The following is a 22,871-nucleotide window of genomic DNA, read 5'->3' on the forward strand; positions in this document are numbered from 1 at the left end:
CACAGGGCAAAGAGTTCCAGAAGCCTTCAGAGCTCTGTTTTCCGTGGGGATTTTGGCAGCAGGATGCTGCAGCAGCTCCTTGGGGCATTCCTGGGCTGGAGACAGCTTGGCAGGGATGTATTTCAGTAGAGCTCCTGAAGGTGAATGCATGCGTTCAAGCTAGGAGCGTGGGGAGTGGGCCATGAGGTCTTCCAGGACCATGGAATGCTGCTGGAGCAGCGGCCCTGTTCCCACCTCCACGATGTGCTGCTAGATGGGAGCGAGGAGCTGCTTTGCTGCTACTGGAAAGGGAGTTGTGTCACTGGTGTGGCTGCCGTGGTGTGTTTAGGGGGAAGATACTCGGGTCTGCTCATGGCAACAGTCCTTGTGAAGCACCGGAGGTTCCCTGTCTTCAGGGCACACTGGACTGGCCACAGAATGATGCAGAAGAGGATGATGATCAAGGCAGAGAGGAGGACTATGCGCTTCCAGTCATCACACATGTCACAGCGGGACAGCCTCCCAGCTAACCCTGTCGGGGGGGCCTCTGAGCTTTCTGGCTTGCTCATGGCAACATCGATGGAGATACAGGAGTCTGGATCCTCGGGGTCATCGGATGACTGACGGCAGCACAGCTTGGTCCCTTCCATCCACAGCACCTTCTCCTGCTGGAGCTCGGGAGGCAGCGTGGCAAGGAGCTCCTTACTGGTTTCCAATGCTGGGGCACCTTCCAGAGGGATGCTGGTCAACTGCCTGCAGAAGGGGCAGGGGAGCTGGTCCTCTGGTTGGTTCGGGGGCAGCCCCGTGCTCAGACGGGCCACGCATTCCAGGCAGAAAACATGGGAGCATTGGAGCAGTTTGGGTGTCTTGAAGGTGTTGTCGTAGGTGTTGAAGCAAATGGAACACTCGACAGGAGAGGCTGGCTTTGGAGAGGCTGGGTTCGGAGAGCCAGGTTTGTCAGTTGGGGATCTCGCCTTCCTCTTGCCATCTCCTGGGGAGGTGACAACAATGGGGCTGATGGGGATGGGGATTTCAGTTGGAGAGGCAGGGACCGGGCTGGTGGGAGACTCCGCCGTGGTGGAATGCCATAGGTGTGTGAAGCAGGACATGATGGTGCCCGGGGAAATAAAGAGAGCCCTGGGAGACTCTAGGAGAGAAGAAAACCACAGCCTCCATTTTAACCAGTGGGAAGACACCCATCACCGCACCTGCGTTTAACCCCTTAAAAGAAACCAAGAGCAAGTTTGTGACTTCCAATGCATCCTGAGCCTGGAATAGATCCCTTCTAGAGGTGAGAACGACACAGGTAGCCTGGTCGAAGCTGATACCGAAGGTGAAGTTACACATCCTGCACAGAAGCAAGCAACCAGCAGAGCTCCACCATCCAGCCAAAGCCTCTCCACCAGCACCACCATGGCACGAGAGAGATGGGCGCAGTCTTTCCCCATCCATGCCTCCCTCTGGGCAGATAAAAACACAAGCAGCACCTACCCCGGCTGGTGCTCCCCGATACCTGCGCAGGGAGGAGAGCAGAAGACTCCATGAGGTCAAGTAGGGACCTCGTTATGGCAGCCTATTAGGCTGGGAGGCACTCAGATATTATGGTGGCAGCATGGGCAAAGCCTAAGAGACAGATAACACTATTCAGTTGTGGAGGTAGAGAGGCGGGGGGGGGCGAGCCTCTTCTCTCTCTGGTGTGCTCATAGAGGTTGTGCCTTGGAGCATGGTCCTAGGAGGTGAGGCACCACTGTGATGCTGCTTGGCTTTGTGGATCCAGAGCGGGACTGAGCTCCCTCATCTCACAGGAGAACCCAAGGGAAGGGAGGACACAGTTTAGTGCATCCTCGGCCACAAGCAGCGCAAAGAGCATCGATACTTGTCACCGTGACGCAGCAAGAAAAGCAATGGCCCTGGTGCGGGAATAAGGGGAATTCTCCACTATTTCCTTGTTGCTCGGGTTCCCCTCAGGAAGCACAGCTCTCCCCTGCGCTCAGCCCCTGGGCAGTGCCAGCACAGCCCTTGAGAGCTGCCAGGTGCACTCTGCGCTGTCATGGCACGCAAGCAGGAGGCCCTGGGTAGCTGATAACAGCAGTTCAAGTCATCCTAAACTAGACATGCAGCTCTGCAGGCATTCTGGGGCTCGCATACGCCCCAGCACTTCTCTGCTATTGAGCACTGCTGCCTGATCAGTGTTTGGCTGGAGGAAACTCCCAGCCCGATGCTGTGTGCCTGGGGAACATTCCTGTAGGCTGCATCACTGAACTGGCTGTGCTTGATTCTTCCTGTTGGGAGATTTAAGCCATGACAAGCCAAGAAGGTTCCGATGGCTGCTGTAATTATAGGGCTCCATTATCTGGCAGTGGCTCACCAGTATGGGCTAGAGACTCCACATCCCTGCATTAAAGGCTAATTTAAGGTATCAGAAAGACTGGGTATTCCTTATATTGCCCAAAAATAGTCTCCATTATTTAGGAATGAAGTATTCTCCCATCACAGCTCGCACTGCCAGAGCTGAAACCACCTTTAAGAACCTTCCTTCTTCTCTTATTCTAAATGCAGCCATTCTTAGGAAGCCTCCAGTTAAATTCCCACTCACAGATGCACCCTTTAGCGTGTGGTAATGTTTCTTTAATGCAGTTTCTCTCTGACTAAAGATCACTGTGCATGTTTTAGCACTATCTGGCAGATGCTGATGAATTCCAAATCCAGTTGGCACAGAAATAAGGGAAACCCCTGAGTTTTGTGGGTGGTTTTTTCCCCCACTAAATCTTCCGGTTTGCAGAACTCCATCCCCTACACCCAGCCCTTTGCAGTGCCTCGGCTTGGAGTGCTTGTGCAAAATAAGCAGCACCACCAGTGGCAGAAGGTAACCTCAGACGGAGCCTTTGCTTATGAAACTGTCATTTCATAGCCTATCTGATAAAGCTGCTCTGTTGGGGGGTTTACTGGCTTGTAATCTGACAGCTGTAGCAACAGCCTTATCGTGACAGTAAAGCTTGAGGAAGTTTACTCACAGTATTTGCTTTGAAATGAAGAGACCGGCTTTTGTTCACAGTTTCCTCCTGTTAAAGGTGATCGTGACACTGTAGATGCTTTTTAGGTCTAATCAATTTAGAGTCGACTTAATTTTGCCACTATCTTGGTGCCATGGGGCTCTTTGATCAGAGATGATGCAGGGAGACTTAAAATGGGAAGATATGAAGAGTATAGGGCCAAGGCTCGCTAAAGCTGGAGGGTCCCAAGCACAGACCGGTTTGGGTAGGAAAAGGACCTTAAAGCTCCTTTACTTCCAACCCCTTTCCACTAGAGCAGGTTGCTCCAAGCCCCATCCAACCCGGCCTTGAGCACTGCCAGGGATGGGAAATCCACATTATTATGTGTTTATTATTAGGAAATAAACCACTGAAGACATCCAGTGTGGAATCTCAATAGAATTAGGTAGGATTTGGGGGGTTGGTTGTTTTCCTGTTGGTTTGGGGTTTTTTGCACTACAAAATCATGTTATTTATGTATTTTTTACATACAGAATAGTATCTTCAGTTGCTCAGACCTCCCTGCTCACACTGCAATGCCTTAGCCCTGCACCCATTCCCCTCGCTTTCCCAGCTTTTCCCTGGGCTTTCCAAAACCCTTGGGAACATCAGTAAATAACTAAACCATCCAGGTGAGAGCCATAAACCCAGATTTAAAACTAAGTGTGATTCTTAAATGATTCTATGAACTTCTATGATTCCTTTTTACTTCCCCACAACTTCTAGGAAACTTCTTTCCACCCCATAAAGCCCGACAGAGGAGAACACGCAGTTACGGTAGTGGCCATGTAATATGATTCTCTAATGGTATCTTATAACTCAGAACCACCGACTACACAGCGAGTTAAGAGGTGTATAGATTAAAGTCTATAAATACCTGTTCAAAGTGCTGCTTAGGAGGAGAAAAGCATGTTCCAGGCTCTTGATTTCTACCCCTGAAGAGTCTTCTCTCCAGAGGATAGGCTTAGTGTCTTGTGTTATAAGTTGCTTTCCGGTTTCCCAGCTCCCTGGTTGCTTCCTGACTTGTTTCCAGCACGGTAGCTCTGTGTACAAGTGGCCCTGCCGCTGTAATTCAGGTATCTTTTATACCTTCCTGTCCAGAGGTGACTTACCTGCTCCACCTGCCTTTCCCCATCACCACTGAATCACTCCACCGGCTGCGAGCGTGCTCCCGCTCCGGCCGGTTCCTGTGACAAACAGGGCAGGCTGGAATGCTCCTGATAAGGGGCAGTGCTTGCGAGGAAGAGATGTGGGAAATGTTTACTTCTTCATCTTCTCCAGTTGGGGAAGGCCTTTTGCTTTCAAATCCTTGCAATTCCTCAACCAGCTTTGAGGTTGCTTAATCGCTCTTTGTAATCTGGTCTGGTTTGGGCAGGCGTTTTCACAGGGCTGCAAGTTTCAGGACCACCTAAAAGCAGCGACGGTTGTTCTCTTGTTTCTTCATCAGGGACAAACTGTCTGACAGTGCCTTAGATTAACAGGACTCTGACACTCAAATTCCTTGTCCTTGGTTGAGGAGGACGATATTGTTGCAGCAGAATCATAGGATCAGAATGGTTTGTGTTAGAAGGGACCTTAAAGCTCATCCAGTTCCAACCCCCTACCACAGGCAGGGACACCTTCCACTAGAGCAGTATAAAATCCAGTATAAATCTGAAAGCCAGGAGGCTGAAACAGTCTACACTGCTTCAAGCTCCTATAGGGTGTATGGAGGGGAAGGAATGTCGTTCTTTCCAGCTTTTGGTAGTAACTGACATAGAGAAATATTATTTGACCTGTAAATCTTTTGCAGTTCAAAGGACATCAGTCCATGAGCCAAGAAAAAGAACCAACAGATTCACACTCAAGTGCAGATAAGGAAACAAGAGTGTGTGTGTTGAGGGGGAAATAATGAACAATCAGAATTTAGCCTAGTTCATATATTTGCAAATATGACTTTGGACAAAGCAGTGTCTAAATCCCATGGACTTTAGTGGCACTTTGGCTCCCCCATTCCTCTGCTTCAGGTGCCACTGTTCAGTTCTAGTGAGCTGAAAGCCAGAAGGAGGTTTTTAAGGGTGTTGAAATCACCAGAGTTTTAAATCACTTTTAAGGTTAAAAGTGAAGTTCCATGACCCATCCACAGCTCGAAGGACCCGATCTAAAGCATTGCTCCTCCACACTGAGCTCCGTGGGTGACTCTAGAAGACAAACACCTCAATGGAGAATTCCAGTTAAATCCAAACTTTCCCAGATCTGCATCCCAACGGCACAGTTCCCTCATCAGAGTGCACATACAGCATAGGAATAACAACCCACACACCAGACGGAGCACCCAATGCCAGCACGGTGTACTCCCAATCTATTTATGTTGCTGTTGAAGGATGAGTGAGGCTGGGAAGCAAACACTGCCTAGAGCTGACAAAGCAGGATGTCTGATGAATGGATGTAAATCGGTTTTAGAAGGCTTGCTCACTTAGTCACCTGCATAAGCACTTGGGTAAACTGAGCTCAAAATTAGCAGCATTTCAGTAACATATCAGGGGGTTGGACTAAATGACCTTTGAAGGTCCTTTCCAGCCCAAGCTAATCTATGATCCATGGCAAGGGGGGGTTGGAACTGGATGATCTTAAGGTCTTTTCCAACCCTGACTATCCTATGATTCTACGTTACATTGGGTAACACAGTGAGGAACAAAAGTCCTTGTTTTGGGTCTAGCTGAGATCCTCTGCCCTGGTAGTGAAGAACAGTGATTCACTTTATGGTCATGCTCTAAAGACAGACATAGGCACATTTTAAGCCCTTTACCCACTGACAAGACCGGGGCTGTCAGCAGACCACTGCTATTTCAGCATTTCAGAGAGGGGTTTCCCATCAGCTTCACCATGGAATGGGTTGAGTCCAACCCCGAAGGTGAGAGCCTGGGGCAAACTGGGCCGCCCCACACATACCCGCACATTCCTCCCTTTGCAAGGACACAGTGGGTGTGCAAGGCACCGAGCGTGCCGAGACCAGCTCCGTACTGGGATGACGAGGAGGGTTTGGCTTCCAAAAGTGAGTGGGAGGCTTGCTGTTATTTTTATCTTCTGCTTAGAAGAATAGACTGAGCATGGTCGGAGCTGCAGCTGGTCCTGGGTGGATCCAGAGGATTGGGAGCCATCAGTTGTGGGAGCACATACCTTCCTGTTTGTACTTAAAGGGACAGTGGTACTAAGTAGAAACAGTTCATTAATTTCCTTGCATTACACATCTCAGGTGCTTCTCAAAGGTATTCTCTGGGTACAGGCACAGGGGTATGCAAACAGCAGGCTGAAAACACTTGTTTAAATTCATTCTTGCTAAGCCATGCAGGAGCCAAGAGGATGTGACTGGAACACTGGGATGAGATGTAGGAGATGCAGATCTCTGGTATAAGCACCGTGACCTGGAGCAAAACCATTTCCCTGGGGTTTTGTGGCTTATTTCCCAAATAGAAAAAAGAATTTGATAAAGAAAATTAAAAAAAAAAAATCATAAACCTTCCTTTTTGGACATAGTCTTTGTCTGGATGGTGTATTTAAATGGGAAACTGGAATATTTAGGGCTGGTTACAGTGGCTCCAGCCAGAGATCCGATGGAGGATCCCACCTGCAGTGAATAACTGTGATTGAAACCTTGACTTTTAACTGTCAAACCCTTCCCACCATCCCCTCTCCTTGTTTCACCACTCTCAGCAACCACTGCCATCTCATCCAGGACTGCTGCAGAAGTGATGTGGTCTCCTCAAGGGTATGTATTCTTTTCAGGGGGCATTTAGGAAGGTTTATAGTGAACAAGATCATTTCCTAACAGCAACTACCAACTTTGAGTGTAACAAGAAGCAACGTATATTGCAGGGTAATACAAACAGACTGCTGATTAAAGCTTCAGGCTGTTCCTTTGCTTGTGTTTACCTCCACCACTGCCCAAGTGCATAACCCTTTTCACTCTCTGTGTACTTCATCTCAGTAGATAAAGTCACCAAATAAAGGTGGGTGGAAAGAAAGAACACCAAGCAATGAGCATCAAGCTTCCTCTGATCCCTTTCTCCATCCAAGGCTAGCTAGTTTCTCATTCCTATGTACTGTTTAGCACATCTGGGAGTGCTTACCTTTTTGACCATGTTTTGGGTGTTGTTTGCAGCTCTGATTTGTTGGGACACATCCTGAGGCCATGTATAAAGCCTGGAAGGGCTTTTGTGCTGGGAGAAACCCAAGGGAGCAGTTGCTATAGAAGCATGAAAGTGTCAAGGGTCACACTGCTTTGGACTCAGCCTTTGTAGGACAAAGCTCCAACCTATTTTAGTGTTATTCTTGCCTATAAAAGACACATCTACTTGGTCCTTGGAGCTGCATTTTCAAAAGAAAAAGATAAGGGTATTGCTTAGGACTGATGTGCTGGTTTTGACTGGGTGAGAACAAGCCTGTCTAAAGCAAACACCCTTGTGCAACACGGAACAGAAGTGTCTGTAGGGTTAAATGCTTACAGCAGGAGGATACTGCTCAGACTACGTTGTCTGTTAGCCCTCACATCCACGCTCTCGGCTGAAATACACATGCACTAAGAAATCCCCAGCTCCTGTGACTTCTGACATGGGTGCAGCTCAGTAGCTGAGCTTGCCACCTTCCACTGTTATCATCTGTTAATCAGATGCAGGATTAGTGGTGAGATCCAAGCACTGCCTGAGTTTTCCTGTCAAAAAGTCCTCTGGCCTCAACCTTAGCATCGCTTTGGGATCCCACGGTGCTCCTGAGAGTCAGAAGGCCTGATGCTCTACACGATTAATGCTCTGGGGTGATAAACAGGGTTATTAAGTGATGTTTCCCATGCTAACTCATGGAGCTCTTTTGTTTGGCTGGGCTTCACGTGCAGCTAGCTGCCTAACCGGGTGCTGGATGTGAAGCCTTATTAGCCTTGCAGTAGTTTGCACCTACGGCTAGACCTGGCTATTGAAATTCCAATGCATGTATTCTGCTCTGTCAGGAAAGAGCCTGGTGAGTCACCAGATAAGGCAGATGGGAGCTCACCGTGGCGTAATTTTGGTATAATTATGTTTTATCCTTCTCTAACTGTTTCTAGCAGACAAGTTCGAGACACTTCCCAGACACAGAGAGCTGCGCCTTCCAGTAACTATGTTGATTGAGGACGTTATCTCATTTTACAGCCAGGGAAGTTGTGTGGGGCATGGGAAGGCCAGATAGCATTGAGAAATGCTGCTGTGACCTCTGTGCAAGCAGCAGTGATGGGACAAGTTGTGCCCCTTCGCACAGCAGAGTGCCTTGCTGTAGCAGTGGAGTAAGTCTTTAAATAGGAGGTGGAGTGGGAAACACCATCAGGGTTGTGCACTGCTCATAAATGTCTACTAAGGTAGTTTGATATAGGTGCAGATAAAACTGTTCCTGTTAAATAGAGCCACAGATTGTGGCCCTCAGGTATCTCCCATCCTCTAAGTGATGCCCGTCTTTACCAACCAGGCCAAACCCAACTTCTGGAACCATCTGCCTCTGCAGTTTAATCTTATTCAAACACTAGATCCACCTGGCACCTAACTTGGTGCTGTTCTTTGTTTCCTGTAGTCACCAGGAAAGCACCATGATTAGATAATCATTACAAAGTACAGCAGCAACATAGCAATTTTCCTGATACTCCATCACTCATGTGACTATTACTCTTCAGTGGCTTGAGGCTGTGTGATTCAGGCACTCGCGGCTAGCTTCTCAAATAGCAGGAATAGCATCCATTCCCTCAACATAAGGTCAGGTTTCTTTTTCTAGCCCTTTATTTCTGATGGAATGACTCATACCAATGGCTGAGCTGTGGTCTAGAAATCGCTGGTGATCCATGAAACCATGCCTAAGAGACTGTTGGCTTTCCAGATGTTTATGGTGCTTCTATAGTGGCTTGCAAGGAAAGTTTGAGACCAACACTCATAAACAGCAGCTCAAAGGAAGAGTAAATCCCACCAGAAAATCATTGGAAGCATTCTATGAGTATGGCAGTTCTTCAAGATGATGCCCACAATGGGGCCTGTAAAAGGGATGGGCTTGGTCGAAGGGGCATTAGAGCTGCAGCACCAGCTCCTTTTGATGCTGTGGGTGGCTCAAGTGCAGCCGGAATTGAGATGTAGTTCCATGCAAAGTGCATGGGAACCAAAGTAATTGCTCTCCTGAAACACAAACGGGATGTTCTCCCCATGGATCACAGGTAGCTTGCTGCCAGCACTAGAAGACGTTTTCCAGAGGCAGCTGCAGTCATAGCACGTTGCTGATGGGGAAGACTATCAGCAGGGCTAGAGGAGATGGCAACAGCAGCAAGGCAAAGGGCAGTGCTAAGAAGCTCTCCCCAGCACATTGCTCATTGCTGTCATGACTGCCCCACGCAGGTCATGTTCCGGCAGTGTTACTCACTTCCCGGCCTGCCGTGGTGACATGATGAGCTGGGGAAACAGCCTGTGATGTCACATCTTGCATCTCCTCTGCCGAGACTCTTCCTTATGCAACAAGCCACCACCCGCCCTCTCCTGGCCAAGTTCTCCACCAGCTTGAGAAGGATCAGATGACTGACACACCTCAGTGATCCCGAAGGACAAGCGTGACCATGAGCTCTCTACTTCTCTGTCGCGTTCATCGCGCTCTCCCCATCCCCAAGGATGAACAGTCTTCCTTCTCTTACGCCCACAGATGGAATCCCATGGCCCCTATGAAATCTGGGCTGTGGGACTGGGAAACCAGTAAAGACACGTCTCCATAAAGCTCAGCAACGCAAGCGGAGTGGTGGACATGGGAACCTCTTAAGTCCCAGCTGCAGGAAGGACACCAGCACACTTTGGGCTTAGTGGCACTGTGTTTCTCCTGCACTGAGCAAGCACAGGACTCCACCTACTGTCTCCTTCCCTTTCCCATTCTGGAAGCTTAATTATCCCTGAGCCATATCATAGTCCTAAAACTGTGCAGCGATCAAGTGTTTCTTATCCTTTTCCTTTCTTTCCTCTCTTTCTTTAAGGCCCCAGAGAGAAACTGTTCCTTCTTTACCCTCTACCTACTCAATATAGAAATAATGGATGTGCCGTCCATTAGGACATGCCATCATAGCTTGTCTTTTTAAAACCCTGATCACTTTCCATCCCTCTTTTATATATGGTGTCTATATTTGCTTTGCATTCCTTGAGTTTCTGAAGTATTGATAGAGCTGCTCTCCTCCACGCAGTGCTCGAATGCTTTCTCAAGTGTGACACTTCAGTTACGGCCATAATAGGTTCAGTTCTTGTAATTATAGCTGCAGCTGGACATTAGTTTGTGTTATTAGTATACACAGTTAATCATTCAGCTCCTTAAGGCATATAGGATAATATCCCAGATGTGAGCCTGGCTAGAAGTACAGTAAGAAAGATATCTTAGTGAGTGGTCTATACTGAAGAGAGCGATTTATACTTCAATCTTAAAGAATGTGGTGAGGCAAGAATGGAAAGCATATCCTCATATGAACGTGCAAATACAATAGTAGATGCAGAGATGGAAACTGAGTTCCAGTGAGATAAGGCAAAGTGAAAAGCAGCCAGTGTTGGCACAAGGGTAAAACGTCCTTCTAGTGCCTCAGATAATTTATCACCATTACCCTTATATGGGGATATAAAAAGAACATAAGGATGTTCTTTGTGCCTTCATAAAAGCTTAATTTATAACTTCATCCGTGCGTCTGGTTCTGTCCCCAAACGCTGACATCTGGATCTGAGCTGGAGAGACACTCTCCTGCTCGGCGTTCCAGCAAGAGACATCATTCCAGTTAATGATTCAAAGGGAAAGAGCAATCATGAGTGATGTCCTTTTAATACATTTCTATTTCCCATATACATATTTATCATGCTATTTTAGCAAAGTAGGCCACTAGAGCCCTTTGCAGCTCTTGCCCCAGGCTCCAAGTCACTTCTGTTCACTCTGGGGACTGGTAGAGTCACAGAAGCTGGTATTTCCTAAGTGTGTGACTAGAGAGAACAAAACAAGGGGAAAACTCACCAGCTCCTCAGTGGATACAAGTGGGTTTTACACTGGGCTATTCCTGAGCTCCCCAATGGGGATTGCTGAGGATCCAGGGGTCAGAGGAGAAAGAAGACTTGAGCTACCTTGGTGTCTCCCGTGGCAAGTCCCTCGCCTTCTCTCTGCACATGCACACATGCATGCACACAGTTGCACAGATAAATGCTGCTCTCCTTCCAGTTACATCATCCTGACACAGTCTTTCCACACCGCATGCTCTCAGTTTTGTGCTCCGTAGCCTTTGCTCAGCGCTTTACACCACACAGAGCATTGGCACCTTTCAGTTCTAGAGTAACAATGATATTGCAGTGCAATTACTGGACAGACATGGGCTGTCTGTCCCAGCAGAGCAGAAGGAGGAACTTGGAAGAGGGCTGAGGAACATCCTGGTATTTGTGTTCACATTTTCCACCTGTTAATCCGGATCCTAACTCCAGTTTACACACAAAACGCAAATGGTTGTGGTTTTTCCACACTCACTTCCTTCAAGCCTAATCCTGTGTTAAATAACAACTTACAGTGAGTTCAGTGCAGAATGACGATGCTCAGCAGCGTCCAGGAACAGAGCTTTGGCTCTCACGAACCCAGCGCCATGCCCTGTCACTCACTCTGAGTAATAAACTCAGTGAATGAAATCTTAAAGCTGAAATGCAATTGCTGCATATTCTCCATAGAAATCCTCCCTCTAGTAAGCAGAATGAAAGAGTAAGACCTAGATGGTGGATCTGAGGTAGCAACCCCCCCCCAAGACTTGATTCTGAATTCAGTTTTCCAGGATGTCATAGGGATGTACATGCCTTGAGATACTACATGAACTAGAGATTCTTCCTACCACCACTTCATCTCTGTGTAATACATCAGTGATGATATTTAAGCTCTCCTGTTTAGCTGTGGACCTTGTGTGAAAGGGAAATATCAGAGCAGATAGGCTGATTGAAGTTAAGCCAGGGATAAGCTAAACCCACAATTAATGTTCCAAGCTTCCCATCCCACTGTCTGGACCTTCTCCCAGCATTACCCAGGTGACATCCCCTTGGAAGGTCAACACTTGGAATTGGTTAGTCCTCCAGTAAATAGTTCTCACTGATCAGAACATGAAACAAAAGGAGAGCTCCTCGGGAGGGACTCTGATGTATTTTTAATGTACCTAATGCACACAGCCAGTGTTTTAGCAATGGGTGTGATAGAAACAGCTAAACTAATTGCGTCCCAATTTGCTTTGCCTAAGTGCAATCTTAAATGTTTGGACAATCAACATGGAATAAATAATTAAGTTGCTCTAATCCTTCTTGCCGTTCTTGCTCATGATCAATATTCATGATATGAAGTGATTCTGGTTGAAGAGCATCAAGCTGCCCTTGGTCTCCTGCGAGCCTTTCTTTTCCACCTCCTGTGCTTCCTGACCTGAAGTTAGTCTTTACGCAGTTGTCACTAGGGAAATAAATGATGCAGGTGGCAAGAGGGGACAGGGCTCTGTGTTATAAAAGGGTCTTTGATCAAAACTGACATCAGGGAGACAGAGATGAGGAAAAAGCCAAGGGAAGTGGCAGTGAGTTGTGACAATGGTGACAAAATGGAGAAGAAACCAAATACAGCAGATTTGTGAGGTGCACTGAAATCCACTGGATCTGGATTTCTTCAGACCTGTGGCATAAGAAACGTGTCTTTGTCCTGATGTAAAACAGCTCTTGAAAGTGTGGCTCCACTGCAAACAGGGCTGGTTCATGGCTCCTGTACTGGTCCAGTAATGGACATACTGGCCAGGTTAACCACTGCTCTGTTAGCACTGCGCAGGCCATCATGCACCACACAGAAAAGGAGACACAAAAACTAACCCAGCTCTAGCACCACTTGCTGTTCTTTTTCTTCCCTGATCTGCAAATGACTGGGATAATATTCAATGGCATCTTTTAGCTGTAATTTAGCATAAACTGACCATTTCAAATCAATACCCAAATGCAAACTGATACATCAATGATTATCACTATCAACCTCATCGCACTCCCTTTCAAGAAGGACAGATTAATACTGGCAGGTCTGGCATCTCCAAAGGGAAGTGAGAATGTTGGGGCTTCAGTTTCTCAACCATAAGGAAGATTTCTCTTCCCCTTTCTTGCTTTTTTTGCTCTTTCCTGTAACCAAGATTTCTACAGCAAAATATGTTGTAACATTTTTATACATATACTTTTTATTTCATGCATCACTCAACTTTAAATGCTCCTGAGATAGTTTGAATGACATATGGCTGCCTTCCTCACCCAACAATACCTACCGCTTTCCTGTTCCAAACGTACTGCAATCACAACGTTGAGTTGATGGCAGAATTATAGTCCTGGAAACCAACTGCAATGTCATAAAAATAAGATCTTGTTGCCTGAGCAGGGGGATAGATGATGCTGCACCACTTAGAGTCACTGCAGAAAAGACAGGTGAAGCATTTAGAGAAGAGATAGGTCATCTCCATGGCTTTTCTTTAAACTAGGGAACATCCTACTTACTCTTATATTAGTAACCAAGAGACAGTGAGGTAGTCTTTATGTTTGTGATGATAGCGAGCTATAAGACCCACAGGAAGCTGTTGAACTTGTGCTGAGGCAGTTTGAACTTCTACTGCCCTGAAGATACTGTTTGGAGCATGGTAGCCTCCAGCAAGCAGGAGATCACAAGTGCCATGTTCCACTATCGCACAGTGTGGATTTTAAAGCCATGAGTGGGTGTCTGGAAAATTGCTGGTTCCTCTGCTCACGTCCTGTGTCTGCAGGGATGCACAATTACCTCCTGGCTTTCCAGACCTGGATGAACGTGAGCTGCCTCACCTCTCCTGTGCCCCCAGGTGATGGGGAAGGAATAACATGGTGGGAAAGGAGGAGCAGACTGGTTCAGGGATCTGTGAGGATCATGAGGGCTGCACTGGTGCACCAGGATGGGAAGAAGCAGCTTGCAGAACCTCCTCAATGTGCCAGAGCCCACCAGACCCTGTGCAGCCCCTGTGGAGCTGTGACCTTGGGCAAAGAGGAGCTTGTGAGAGCCATGATTAGAACATGGTTTCTCCATTGCTCATCCCACCCCATTTCTTGAGACAAAAATGTTATAATTTACACTAGGGCGACCATTTGGTTTCATAGAATCATGGAATTCCAGAGTGGTTTGGGTTGAAGGGACCTTAAAGCTCATCCAGTTCCACCCCCCTGCCATGGGCAGGGACACCTTCCACTAGAGCAGCTTGTTCCAAGCCCCTGTGTCCAACCTGGCTTCATTCATCCTCTGACAGGTTGAACACATGAGTTGGCAGATGAATTCCTGAACTTTTTACTGCATTATAGCAATTTGCCATATCCTTATGTCTGGTTTTCCCTGGAAAATCTAGTCCTAGTTATTTACATTTCCTTGTAGGATCTGTATCCACATAGATACCCATAGAACATATTTTTCTGTTTATCTTACTTATTTACTTGGATTTACTGTGAACAAAGTAGTATCTAAATACTGCTGCAAGTGGTGATGGCATGTTGATTCTGGAGCCAGAAAAGTGGAGCTGTGGAATGAGAGATTTCAGAGCTGTTGAATAAAAGGGAGGAAAAGAGAGAAATCATTTTGTCTTTCACTTAATATAAGGCAAGCATAGAGTTAAAAGGGTTTCAGATCAGAGGTCTGATCAGCAAGCTGCAGGTGTGCCCATTGAGTAGGTGTTGATTTGGGAGGGCTGGAGTATAAATAGGAAAGCTCAAGGGTAGGAAGGGTTTTGTCTTCTTTCCTTCGTGTTTCTGGGCTGAAGACAGGATGGTGCTAATGAGGTGCTGGAAGATGAGCTTGAAGAAAGTGAGTTGCAATTGCAATTTTGATGTCCAGTTTGATGTCCCTGCAGGGTGGAACTGGGGGTGAGTTGTGGTTTATGGAAGCTGTGTCACTGCAAAGCCTTATGGAAGATAACACAAGGTTGGCATGATTGGCTCTTCAAAGGGGATTTCCTTTCTAGTAAGTGTATTGAGTAGCGAAACCGAGTGAAGAGGTGATTTTCTATAAGCCTCTCTTGCCATAAGCTGAACTGATTAAAATCAAAATATAGGTTTTCAAGCTAGCGATGGATTTCTCCTATTATTCAAGACAACAGCTTAAAGCTGTATTTGTGGCAGTCTGCGAATGTAAAAGGGAGGATTTGTAGGGCAAGGTAATAGCTTTTTCTAGCCAAACTGTTATGCTTTCAGCTGTGAGAACAGCTGAAAGAAAATTGCCCTGATTTTTAGTGGAGAACTCTGTAGATATAGATCTGAGGCCGGGCTTTGTGTGCTGCTGCTCTCAGAAACTAAGGGAATTACTTACTTTTCATAAAAGCAATCACAAAGGTGCCAAGACTCCTTCCTCCTTGTGCAGCTCCGGGCGTGCCTTTTGAAGTATGCTGTGAATTTCCTGGCGATGAGAAAGGTATTTACAAAGCATCAACAGCTTGCTCAGGAACGGAAAAGGTAACCCCCCTCCAGGGACAGCTTAATAAATGGCAGCAACCTCTTACTCTGTGCTCCCCTAAGGAGGAGAAGCATCAAATTGCCCGGTCTCAGTGGCTGTGACAGAAGCCTCCCGGCAGGAAATCCTGTTGCGTAAATCTGTTTCCTCGTTGCTTCCCATGCTGTAAATTTGATAGGAAACAATCCATCTCTTGAATGCTGTGGACTGAGGAAGGGAGGTTTTGCTATGGCTTGATTTATTCTGTGCTTGGCTGTTCTCTAAGGGCCCTGAAGCCAAGCTTGTTCTCTCCGAGCTGCTCTAGTGCTCCTTGTGTTCGCTCTGGGAAACTTGTTGAGTGCTGTATTTCTGTGCCTCAGCAATTGAGGCTTCTGTGAACAGAGCCGAAGTGAAAGAGGTGCTGATAAAGGAGGAATGCATTGAGTTGGGACAATGCAACAGGCGGGGAGTTCACATCAGCCCAGATAAAGAAGTTCTTCAGGGGAGTAGAGCAGGTTTTCCTCAGCTTTTGAAGTCGTGCTGCTCTCGGAATTGCTCGCATGTGCCTGGGATGCCCGAAACTCCTTTCTTTGAGAGTGCAGAAGGAAAGATGAGTTGATTCTGTATATGTGACCATAGCCTTCACTGGAAAAGGGGAGACTGAGATGAGCTCTTAGGCAGAAGCTCTTCCCTGTGAGGGTGCTGAGGCGCTGGCACAGGGTGCCCAGAGAAGCTGTGGCTGCCCCATCCCCGGTAGTGTTCAAGGCCAGGTTGGACACAGGGGCTTGGAGCAAGCTGCTCCAGTGGAAGGGGTCCCTGCACTGATCATATTTAACAATACTTTTGGATGCTTTAAATTTAAACACAAGTTACCATGTTGTGAATGCACAGTGAATCCAGCCAGGCCTTTAGGAATGGCCATGGAATGAGTCATTTCCCTAGATTTCTACAGGGTCTGCTCCAAAAGCTCATCCATAATGTCTCACTGAGAATGGCTGGTGAATTGTAAATGCAGGTCTTCTGTCTGAAGACCACCACAGTTTATCTTTTAAAGCAGCACTATTTCATGGAGCAGTTCCCTAGTAAATCAGTCACCAAGGAAAAAACAAACCCCCCAAGCCCAGAAAGCCTCCAGGAGCTGCACAAATTACATGATTATACTTTTGAAATGCAGTAGAAGTATTCCTGATTGCTTGAGAACATTATGCCCACACCTTAGTATAACCCACTGCTATCTGCCTTGCATCTGCTAGATACTGCTCAAGCCAGTTAATTTTACAGCACAGGATACATGCTGGCATGTATTCCATTCTGGGACACCTATGTAATACACTGATTTCTTCAGACTGCTAAAATCCACGTTCACTGCCATCAGTTTTGGTGCTTATCAAGCCAAATGAGAAATCCTCCCCGTGCAGAACGCAATTTACTCCTTAATAAAACTTAAATGGAAGTCCATATATCACTGAAAATCTTTCTTCAATGGGATCATAAGCAAAGCTATATATTACTGGCAGCATTAAAACTTTAATGCACTTTCACATGTGTTTATAAAGCTTATATATATAATCTTTGTGCTCACAGCAAGGGCCTCGAGAGAGATTTCCCACCCTCCCCTTCAGCCCATGTGAGAGGTATAGCTGATGTTTGCAAAGGCATGGAAAGACTTAAACCTTAGTAGCTGTAATTCATATAATTATCATATTTGATAAATTTACCTGCGACTAAACATGCAGAACTAAACGTTCCATTAAGAATGATGAATATTTATGGTTTCCCACATCCTACGCTTGCGTGCTTTACAAATATTTGCATGTGAAGATGGTGTTTTGTTTCCTAACAAAGAATTAACACCTAAAGGGGGGGCGGGGGATAAACCCCAAATATACAGTAACAGTCATGCAATTTGCAGAGTATAACTTCTAGTGTGAGGAAAGTAGGTAACAGACATCATAAGTTGCTGTGAGTCTTTTCCATGTCCAAATAGAAAGAGTTTATATGGAAACCTAGATTCTCCTCATGTTACACATCACCATATAGTTGGTGGAGGAAGGAAATCTGTTTAAATACAGTGAAACCTACAGGCTTTTCAATCAGTATTAGATTAATCTATACAAATTGCTTGGTTCTATAGGCTAGTTCTGTACCTGGGTAATTCTTTTCGATACTTTCATCCATATACTATTTTGGATGGGACAATATGCTTGGGTGATGGTCATTTGGTTACTCATAGGTGTTTAGACTGATTAAACTAGGTAATATTTATGGTCTTAAGTTTCTAAGCAGAAATTACTGTTTCTTACCAAAGGAAATACAATAGTGGTTACCTGTTACGTTTTGACCTTCAACTATTGAGGGGGTTTTATGCTTTTAAAGCTGCATTTTACCCTTGTCACTTATAGAGTGTCAGGATGTCAAGATACGGTCAAAAAGCACATGGGATCATTGTATTACAATATGGGAGAAAGCTTTACATAAAATTCCTACGACTACATGCCAAGGGTCTATCACAAATCCAGATCAAAGCTAACAAATGACATTTGGTTGCAGGAATGAATGATCCAGATCACAAGGTAACAACATGCAGCCTGGCTCTTGTTGCCAAAGTCATATACACTGAGCAGTACATTACAGCATGATAGTTGCGCTCAGAATGAGGGATGAGGCATGGAATAGCAGTGAAAAATGTGAAACAGAAGCTCTTGGGTCTTATTAGCATGTGCAGCTATAGGGCAGAGGCAAGATCAAGGTGCTGAGCAATTCCTGGCATGCCTAACTTCCACATGAAGCCTAAAAGGTTTTTATTTGCATGCCACAACTCTGTCGTCAACCTGCAACCGTTGCCTAATGGCAAAATACCCGAGGCAAATGATGGTTGACTGAGAAATGCCAAGTTTAAATACGTATGTGCTGCAAAGCGGTAGGAAAGCTCTAGAATTGGGGAAGTTGCTCCTCCTTATATACATGCAAAACAGCAACTGATTAAATAGAGGGGGGGAAATAAACCACACAAAAAAAGCAATCCATAATAATGACAGTCCCTTGCAGAATAAACTTGTGCCTGTGGTACCTAATCTGTGGCTTGCAGATATCTGAGAATGTGTAGATTACTTCTAAGGGATTTATGTATCAGTATTTAGCTAAGAAAAACAAAGGTATTTTCTCCTGTAGAGGAAGTCCTTCACAAAGGACTCTACACCTCCATTAGAGACTAGAAAATAAGAGAAGGTTTGAAAGCACTGCACAAAAGCAGAGGTTTCCAAGCTTCTATTCTTGTACAGTACAATAAGAGTAGTGTGATTACACAGGCAAAGCCATTTAGCTGCATGATAAGCAGTGCACTTGCAACTCCTTGCTTTACACTGGTGACAGTAAAACCACAGCAGAGCAATAGGTTACCACTGAGAGCGTGGCAATGCTTTTACACTAAACACAGAGCATTGGTTTCCATATTTTGAACAGAAAGAAGGTTTACCATCAACAGGGACAATATTTAAACTTGTTTTGGAGGTTTTTAAGATTTTGGGAGGGGTTAAGCAGGAACAAGATCAGATTTGATGCAATATTCTCATTAAAATGTGATTGTAATTTCTTGAACTGCTTTTTGTTCTCCTCTTTTATCTTTAGTTCTTTCTAGTTTAGTTCTTTCTCAGTATAAAACTTGCATTTCAGCTGGTACACCTTAAACACAGCCTCAGAAAATAGTTTCAATGGAAAGGTACTTCTAAGTTTGCCCTGTGAAATTAAGAGGTAGGAAAGTAATATAGCGTAATTCCAGCTTGGGGAAAAGGACTTTATTTCTTCTGTTGTCAATTAAAGCAACCTGGGGTATAAGAATAACTTCTGGTTGTTTTTTGAGTGCCTTTTGTTCATTATCAGACTCCACGTAGCCTGTGAATTGTTTATCTCGTATCCCACTGTAACCCAGACAGAGATTATGTGCATCTGTTCTTTGCTTTTTGAAGTGTGGAAATATCCCCTGTGTGCATCAAGTCTGTGCCTGCTCTTCATTTCTCTTCTACTTTCAAACTTCCAGGATTTACCATTAAAAAGCAGCTGTGATTTCATTTTCTTTGCCTTAAGGGGAAAAAAGGGAAAACATAGCTGGTAAGTCAAGTGAGGTGCATATTCATCTTGGTAGTATTAAGAATCCCAGCTTAATGATAACAGTAGAGTAAGTTACTTTGGTGGCACTATATTAAGTTTCAAACTGTCCATGAAAATTGGGTTGGAGTTGCCTACTCCCTTAAGAAGTTAGCAAAGGAAAGATGTAAAGGGTGTACAGGGAGCAGGAGATCTCAAGCTAAAGGCTTCTGCTTGATAGGAACATCCTACACAGCAGTAGATAGACCCATGTGTTTTAGTTTAATTTGAAATATCCTTTGGCTTGACTGAAAGGTGTTCCTCAAGGTCTTGAATTCCCACATAATACAATAAGAAGTCAGAGAATCCTCTGCATACTTCTCAACAAACAGTTAAGCAGTCTCAGAATGACAACTGTTAAACTGCCCCAATCTGCCCAGTCACACTGGAAATGCAGTTCTCCTGAAGGGCTGCTCTGCATGTCAGGATTACATCAAGATGCTTCCCTGGTTAACAGAAACATTGCCACTGGATTAGCAGACCATAAAATCATGTCAGTACCAGCAGTTGCCTTCTCTTGACAAGGCAACCAGTGTTTTTACTTGTGTTATGTAGGTCAGATCTGCTCAAGAGCAATAACTTTCTGCTTGACTGCCTCACTGTGTGTCACCCAGGTAGTCCTCCAGGAACACCATGGGATGAGCAAATGTATGTGAAGGACAGCATCATCTGCCATCTGTATGCATTATTTGAGTCCTATTGCAGGTTTTACAAATACCTTTTCTTCTTAAAAACAAAGATTTTGAGCTTTTCCTTAATATTAATGCAAATCTACTAATAGGTTTTTACCAGTTAAAGCTGATTTGAAACAGGCTTAAGCTTTCCTGTTCCTGCTCTGATCCAAAGCAGGCCTTTGAAACTGTCAGGATGAAATCAGTGCTTGTGTAGTGAAGAGAAACCCTGGATGTATTTGAGTTGATGCCATTTGAAGGCACTGTCAGGGCAAGCAGCCTAATAGATAGAATTCCAGAGTAAAGGATTAAAGAACATGGCTCACTTGGAGCAGTTTGAATGGGAATGAGGACATATAAGAACTAATGCTTTAATTTACTAGAAGCATAGTAGGTCAGATCTAGGAAAACTTGTCAGCATTGGTGCAGATGGTGTTATGCTCCACATGAGGTAATATTCCAAGGTTTTTCCTTAAGGAGATGGTATTCACTGAAAAATGTCACTGGTCAAAGAAATTCTTATTTCTTCGCTCAGAGGCATCCAGCTTTCTACAAAAACCTGTATTCCCATTCCTCAAATCATAGAATCCCAGGCTGGTTTGGACTGGAAGGGACCTTAAAGCTCATCCAGTTCTCCACAGGTAGGGGCACCTTCCACTAGAGCAGCTTGCTCCAAGCCCCTGTGTCCAACCTGGCCTTGAACACTGCCAGGGATGGGGCAGCCACAGCTTCTCTGGGCACCCTGTGCCAGCGCCTCAGCACCCTCACAGGGAAGAGCTTCTGCCTAAGAGCTCAGCTCAGTCTCCCCTCTGTCAAAACTATCAGAGCATCCTTTCAGATGGCAGTATCAGAAAGCAGTTGGCTGTTGGCTGTGCTGTGGATGAAAGGAATCTGGTTACCTGCTAGGGTGCCTTTAGCAACTTCACAGAGCATCTTCCTGTAACAGCAGCTGTTGCACAGAACAAATCTCTCCAAAGAAAAGCATCACCTCTGTAACTGTGCCCTGTGCTTCCTGCTTCGTTTCAGAGCTGCTCTGTAACATGCAAAGTGAGAGTGCTTTTGCTTTGTCTCTAAGGGGAAATCCTGGTAACTGCCTCAACCAATTGCTAAAAGCCACAAGTCAGGAAGTTACAATGCCAGAACGCTTTAGTGGCCTCTGTGTGCAGAAAGAGGTGAGTCAGGAGCCTGAGTACAGAAACCTAATATAACCACAGCAAAAGCAAGGCTTGACTTACACTTGCAGGATGAAGAACCTCCTCAACACAGCAGAAGCAGTGTGGTTTCTTCCCAGCATTACCATCTCCATTTGCACAGACATACTGGAAATACCCTTCAGAGAAAACAGATAATGTGATCTAAGAGTATTTTTGCTCCTGTCTCACAGCTTGACAATAGAGTTGATAGATGAGATCTTTCTGTCAAGTAACCTACAATAAAAGCTGTTTATTTTGAGGCAATTTGTAATTCCCAGCCTCCTAAAGGAATGTTAATTTTGACACCTTTCCTGCCAAGCACTCCAAACAACGTGCAGCAGTTAAAACCACTGCAGAGTTACATCTGCCAGCATCACTCTGAAGAGATGTCTGGACATGTTGTTGTGTGAGAAAAGCCTTAAACAGAGCTGGATGGAAAACTTCAGTGCAGTAAGAAGTATTTTGAAAGCACTATTGAGGTAGAGTAGACACATTTTGAAAAGGATTAATAAATCCCATAATATATAAATAAAACCTAATAGATTGATAAAACCTAACCTATATCGATTAATAAACCCTGTGATATACATATTATTAACCTATCTATATAGCTGTGGTTAATCATGATAGTAGCTTGCACTTTTGCTTACAATGCAACTTTTCATATCCCGTTTTCCCCCACCCTCAGATTGGAAAGGTCACTGCAAAAAGTTGCTTGGACCATATGTCCTGTTGATTTATTCTTTTGTTCTGGTTTGAATATGTGCTTGGGAGCGGCAACCTAGTTTTGAGGGACTGCGGTTTTTGTGCTGCAGTGGCAATAGCTGTGGGACCAGAAAGACAGATATTTAGCATCATAATTTGTTTTGCCAGCATCTACAACTCTTTTCCAGCCATTTTATGCCATAGAAGTACTGTCCTCTGAATTATGGGGTAAAACAACCAACAAAGCCCCTATCTATGCCTGTCCATGTGCAGAACTGTTTTCTGCCTTGTAAATTAAGACATTTGGCTCTAAATTCAAGCCTCACAGTTTCTACCTTTCCTTCCTCCATCTATACACTTGAAAGCAGCACATCTAGTCCTGCACAGGCATGCTGCAGAGAAAGATAAGAGCTTTACAGCATGATTATGGAGAAATGTAATAACTTTGGGTGTCAACGACTAAACTATTCATAGGATTGAAATCACAGCCTCTTGCATGCATCGAATCTGGGAGGCAAGAAGATTCCCAGCCTGTCACACTCTGCATTGAGCCAAGTGTCCTATTTAGTGGAATGCTGGTAGCAGGAAGGGCTCACACAAACTTACCAAGCTGCAGAACAAGATCCCCAATACACAGCTATGAAAAGAAGGGGGGAGAAGTGTTCTTCCTGGCTATG

General features: G+C 45.3%; 1 protein-coding gene across 8 annotated transcripts; it reads right to left on the minus strand.

The window, feature by feature from the left end:
- Positions 1 to 178: 178 nt before the first annotated feature.
- Positions 179 to 21,632, minus strand: RNF223 (ring finger protein 223). 8 transcript variants are annotated; one of them, XM_061450178.1, is made up of 3 exons: positions 4,124 to 4,390; positions 1,471 to 1,602; positions 179 to 1,126 (listed from the first exon to the last, which is right to left on the minus strand). In XM_061450178.1, the coding sequence occupies exons 2-3, from the start codon at positions 1,520 to 1,522 to the stop codon at positions 279 to 281; spliced, it is 900 nt and encodes a 299-aa protein (XP_061306162.1). In that variant the 5' UTR covers positions 1,523 to 1,602; positions 4,124 to 4,390; the 3' UTR covers positions 179 to 278. The 8 variants fall into 8 exon arrangements, with proteins under 8 accessions (XP_061306162.1, XP_061306168.1, XP_061306161.1 ...); XM_061450184.1 differs by having other exon boundaries at positions 179 to 970; positions 3,889 to 4,390; XM_061450177.1 differs by having other exon boundaries at positions 3,889 to 4,390.
- Between the last annotated feature and the right edge of the window lie 1,239 nt (positions 21,633 to 22,871).

This window comes from Pezoporus flaviventris, unplaced genomic scaffold, assembly GCF_033815535.1.
Source record: "Pezoporus flaviventris isolate CSIRO_AGI_PZ_B2104156 unplaced genomic scaffold, CSIRO_AGI_Pfla_v1 ptg000009l, whole genome shotgun sequence".
Lineage (NCBI taxonomy): Eukaryota > Metazoa > Chordata > Aves > Psittaciformes > Psittacidae > Pezoporus > Pezoporus flaviventris.

Coding starts and splice junctions, on each gene's coding strand:
- RNF223 (XM_061450178.1), bottom strand. CDS start 1,522: ATGGAGTCTTCTGCTCTCCTCCCTGCGCAGGTATCGGGGAGCACCAGC. Junction 1,127..1,470: donor ATCGGGGAGCACCAGCCGGG/GTAGGTGCTGCT, acceptor CTTCTCTCCTAG/AGTCTCCCAGGGCTCTCTTT.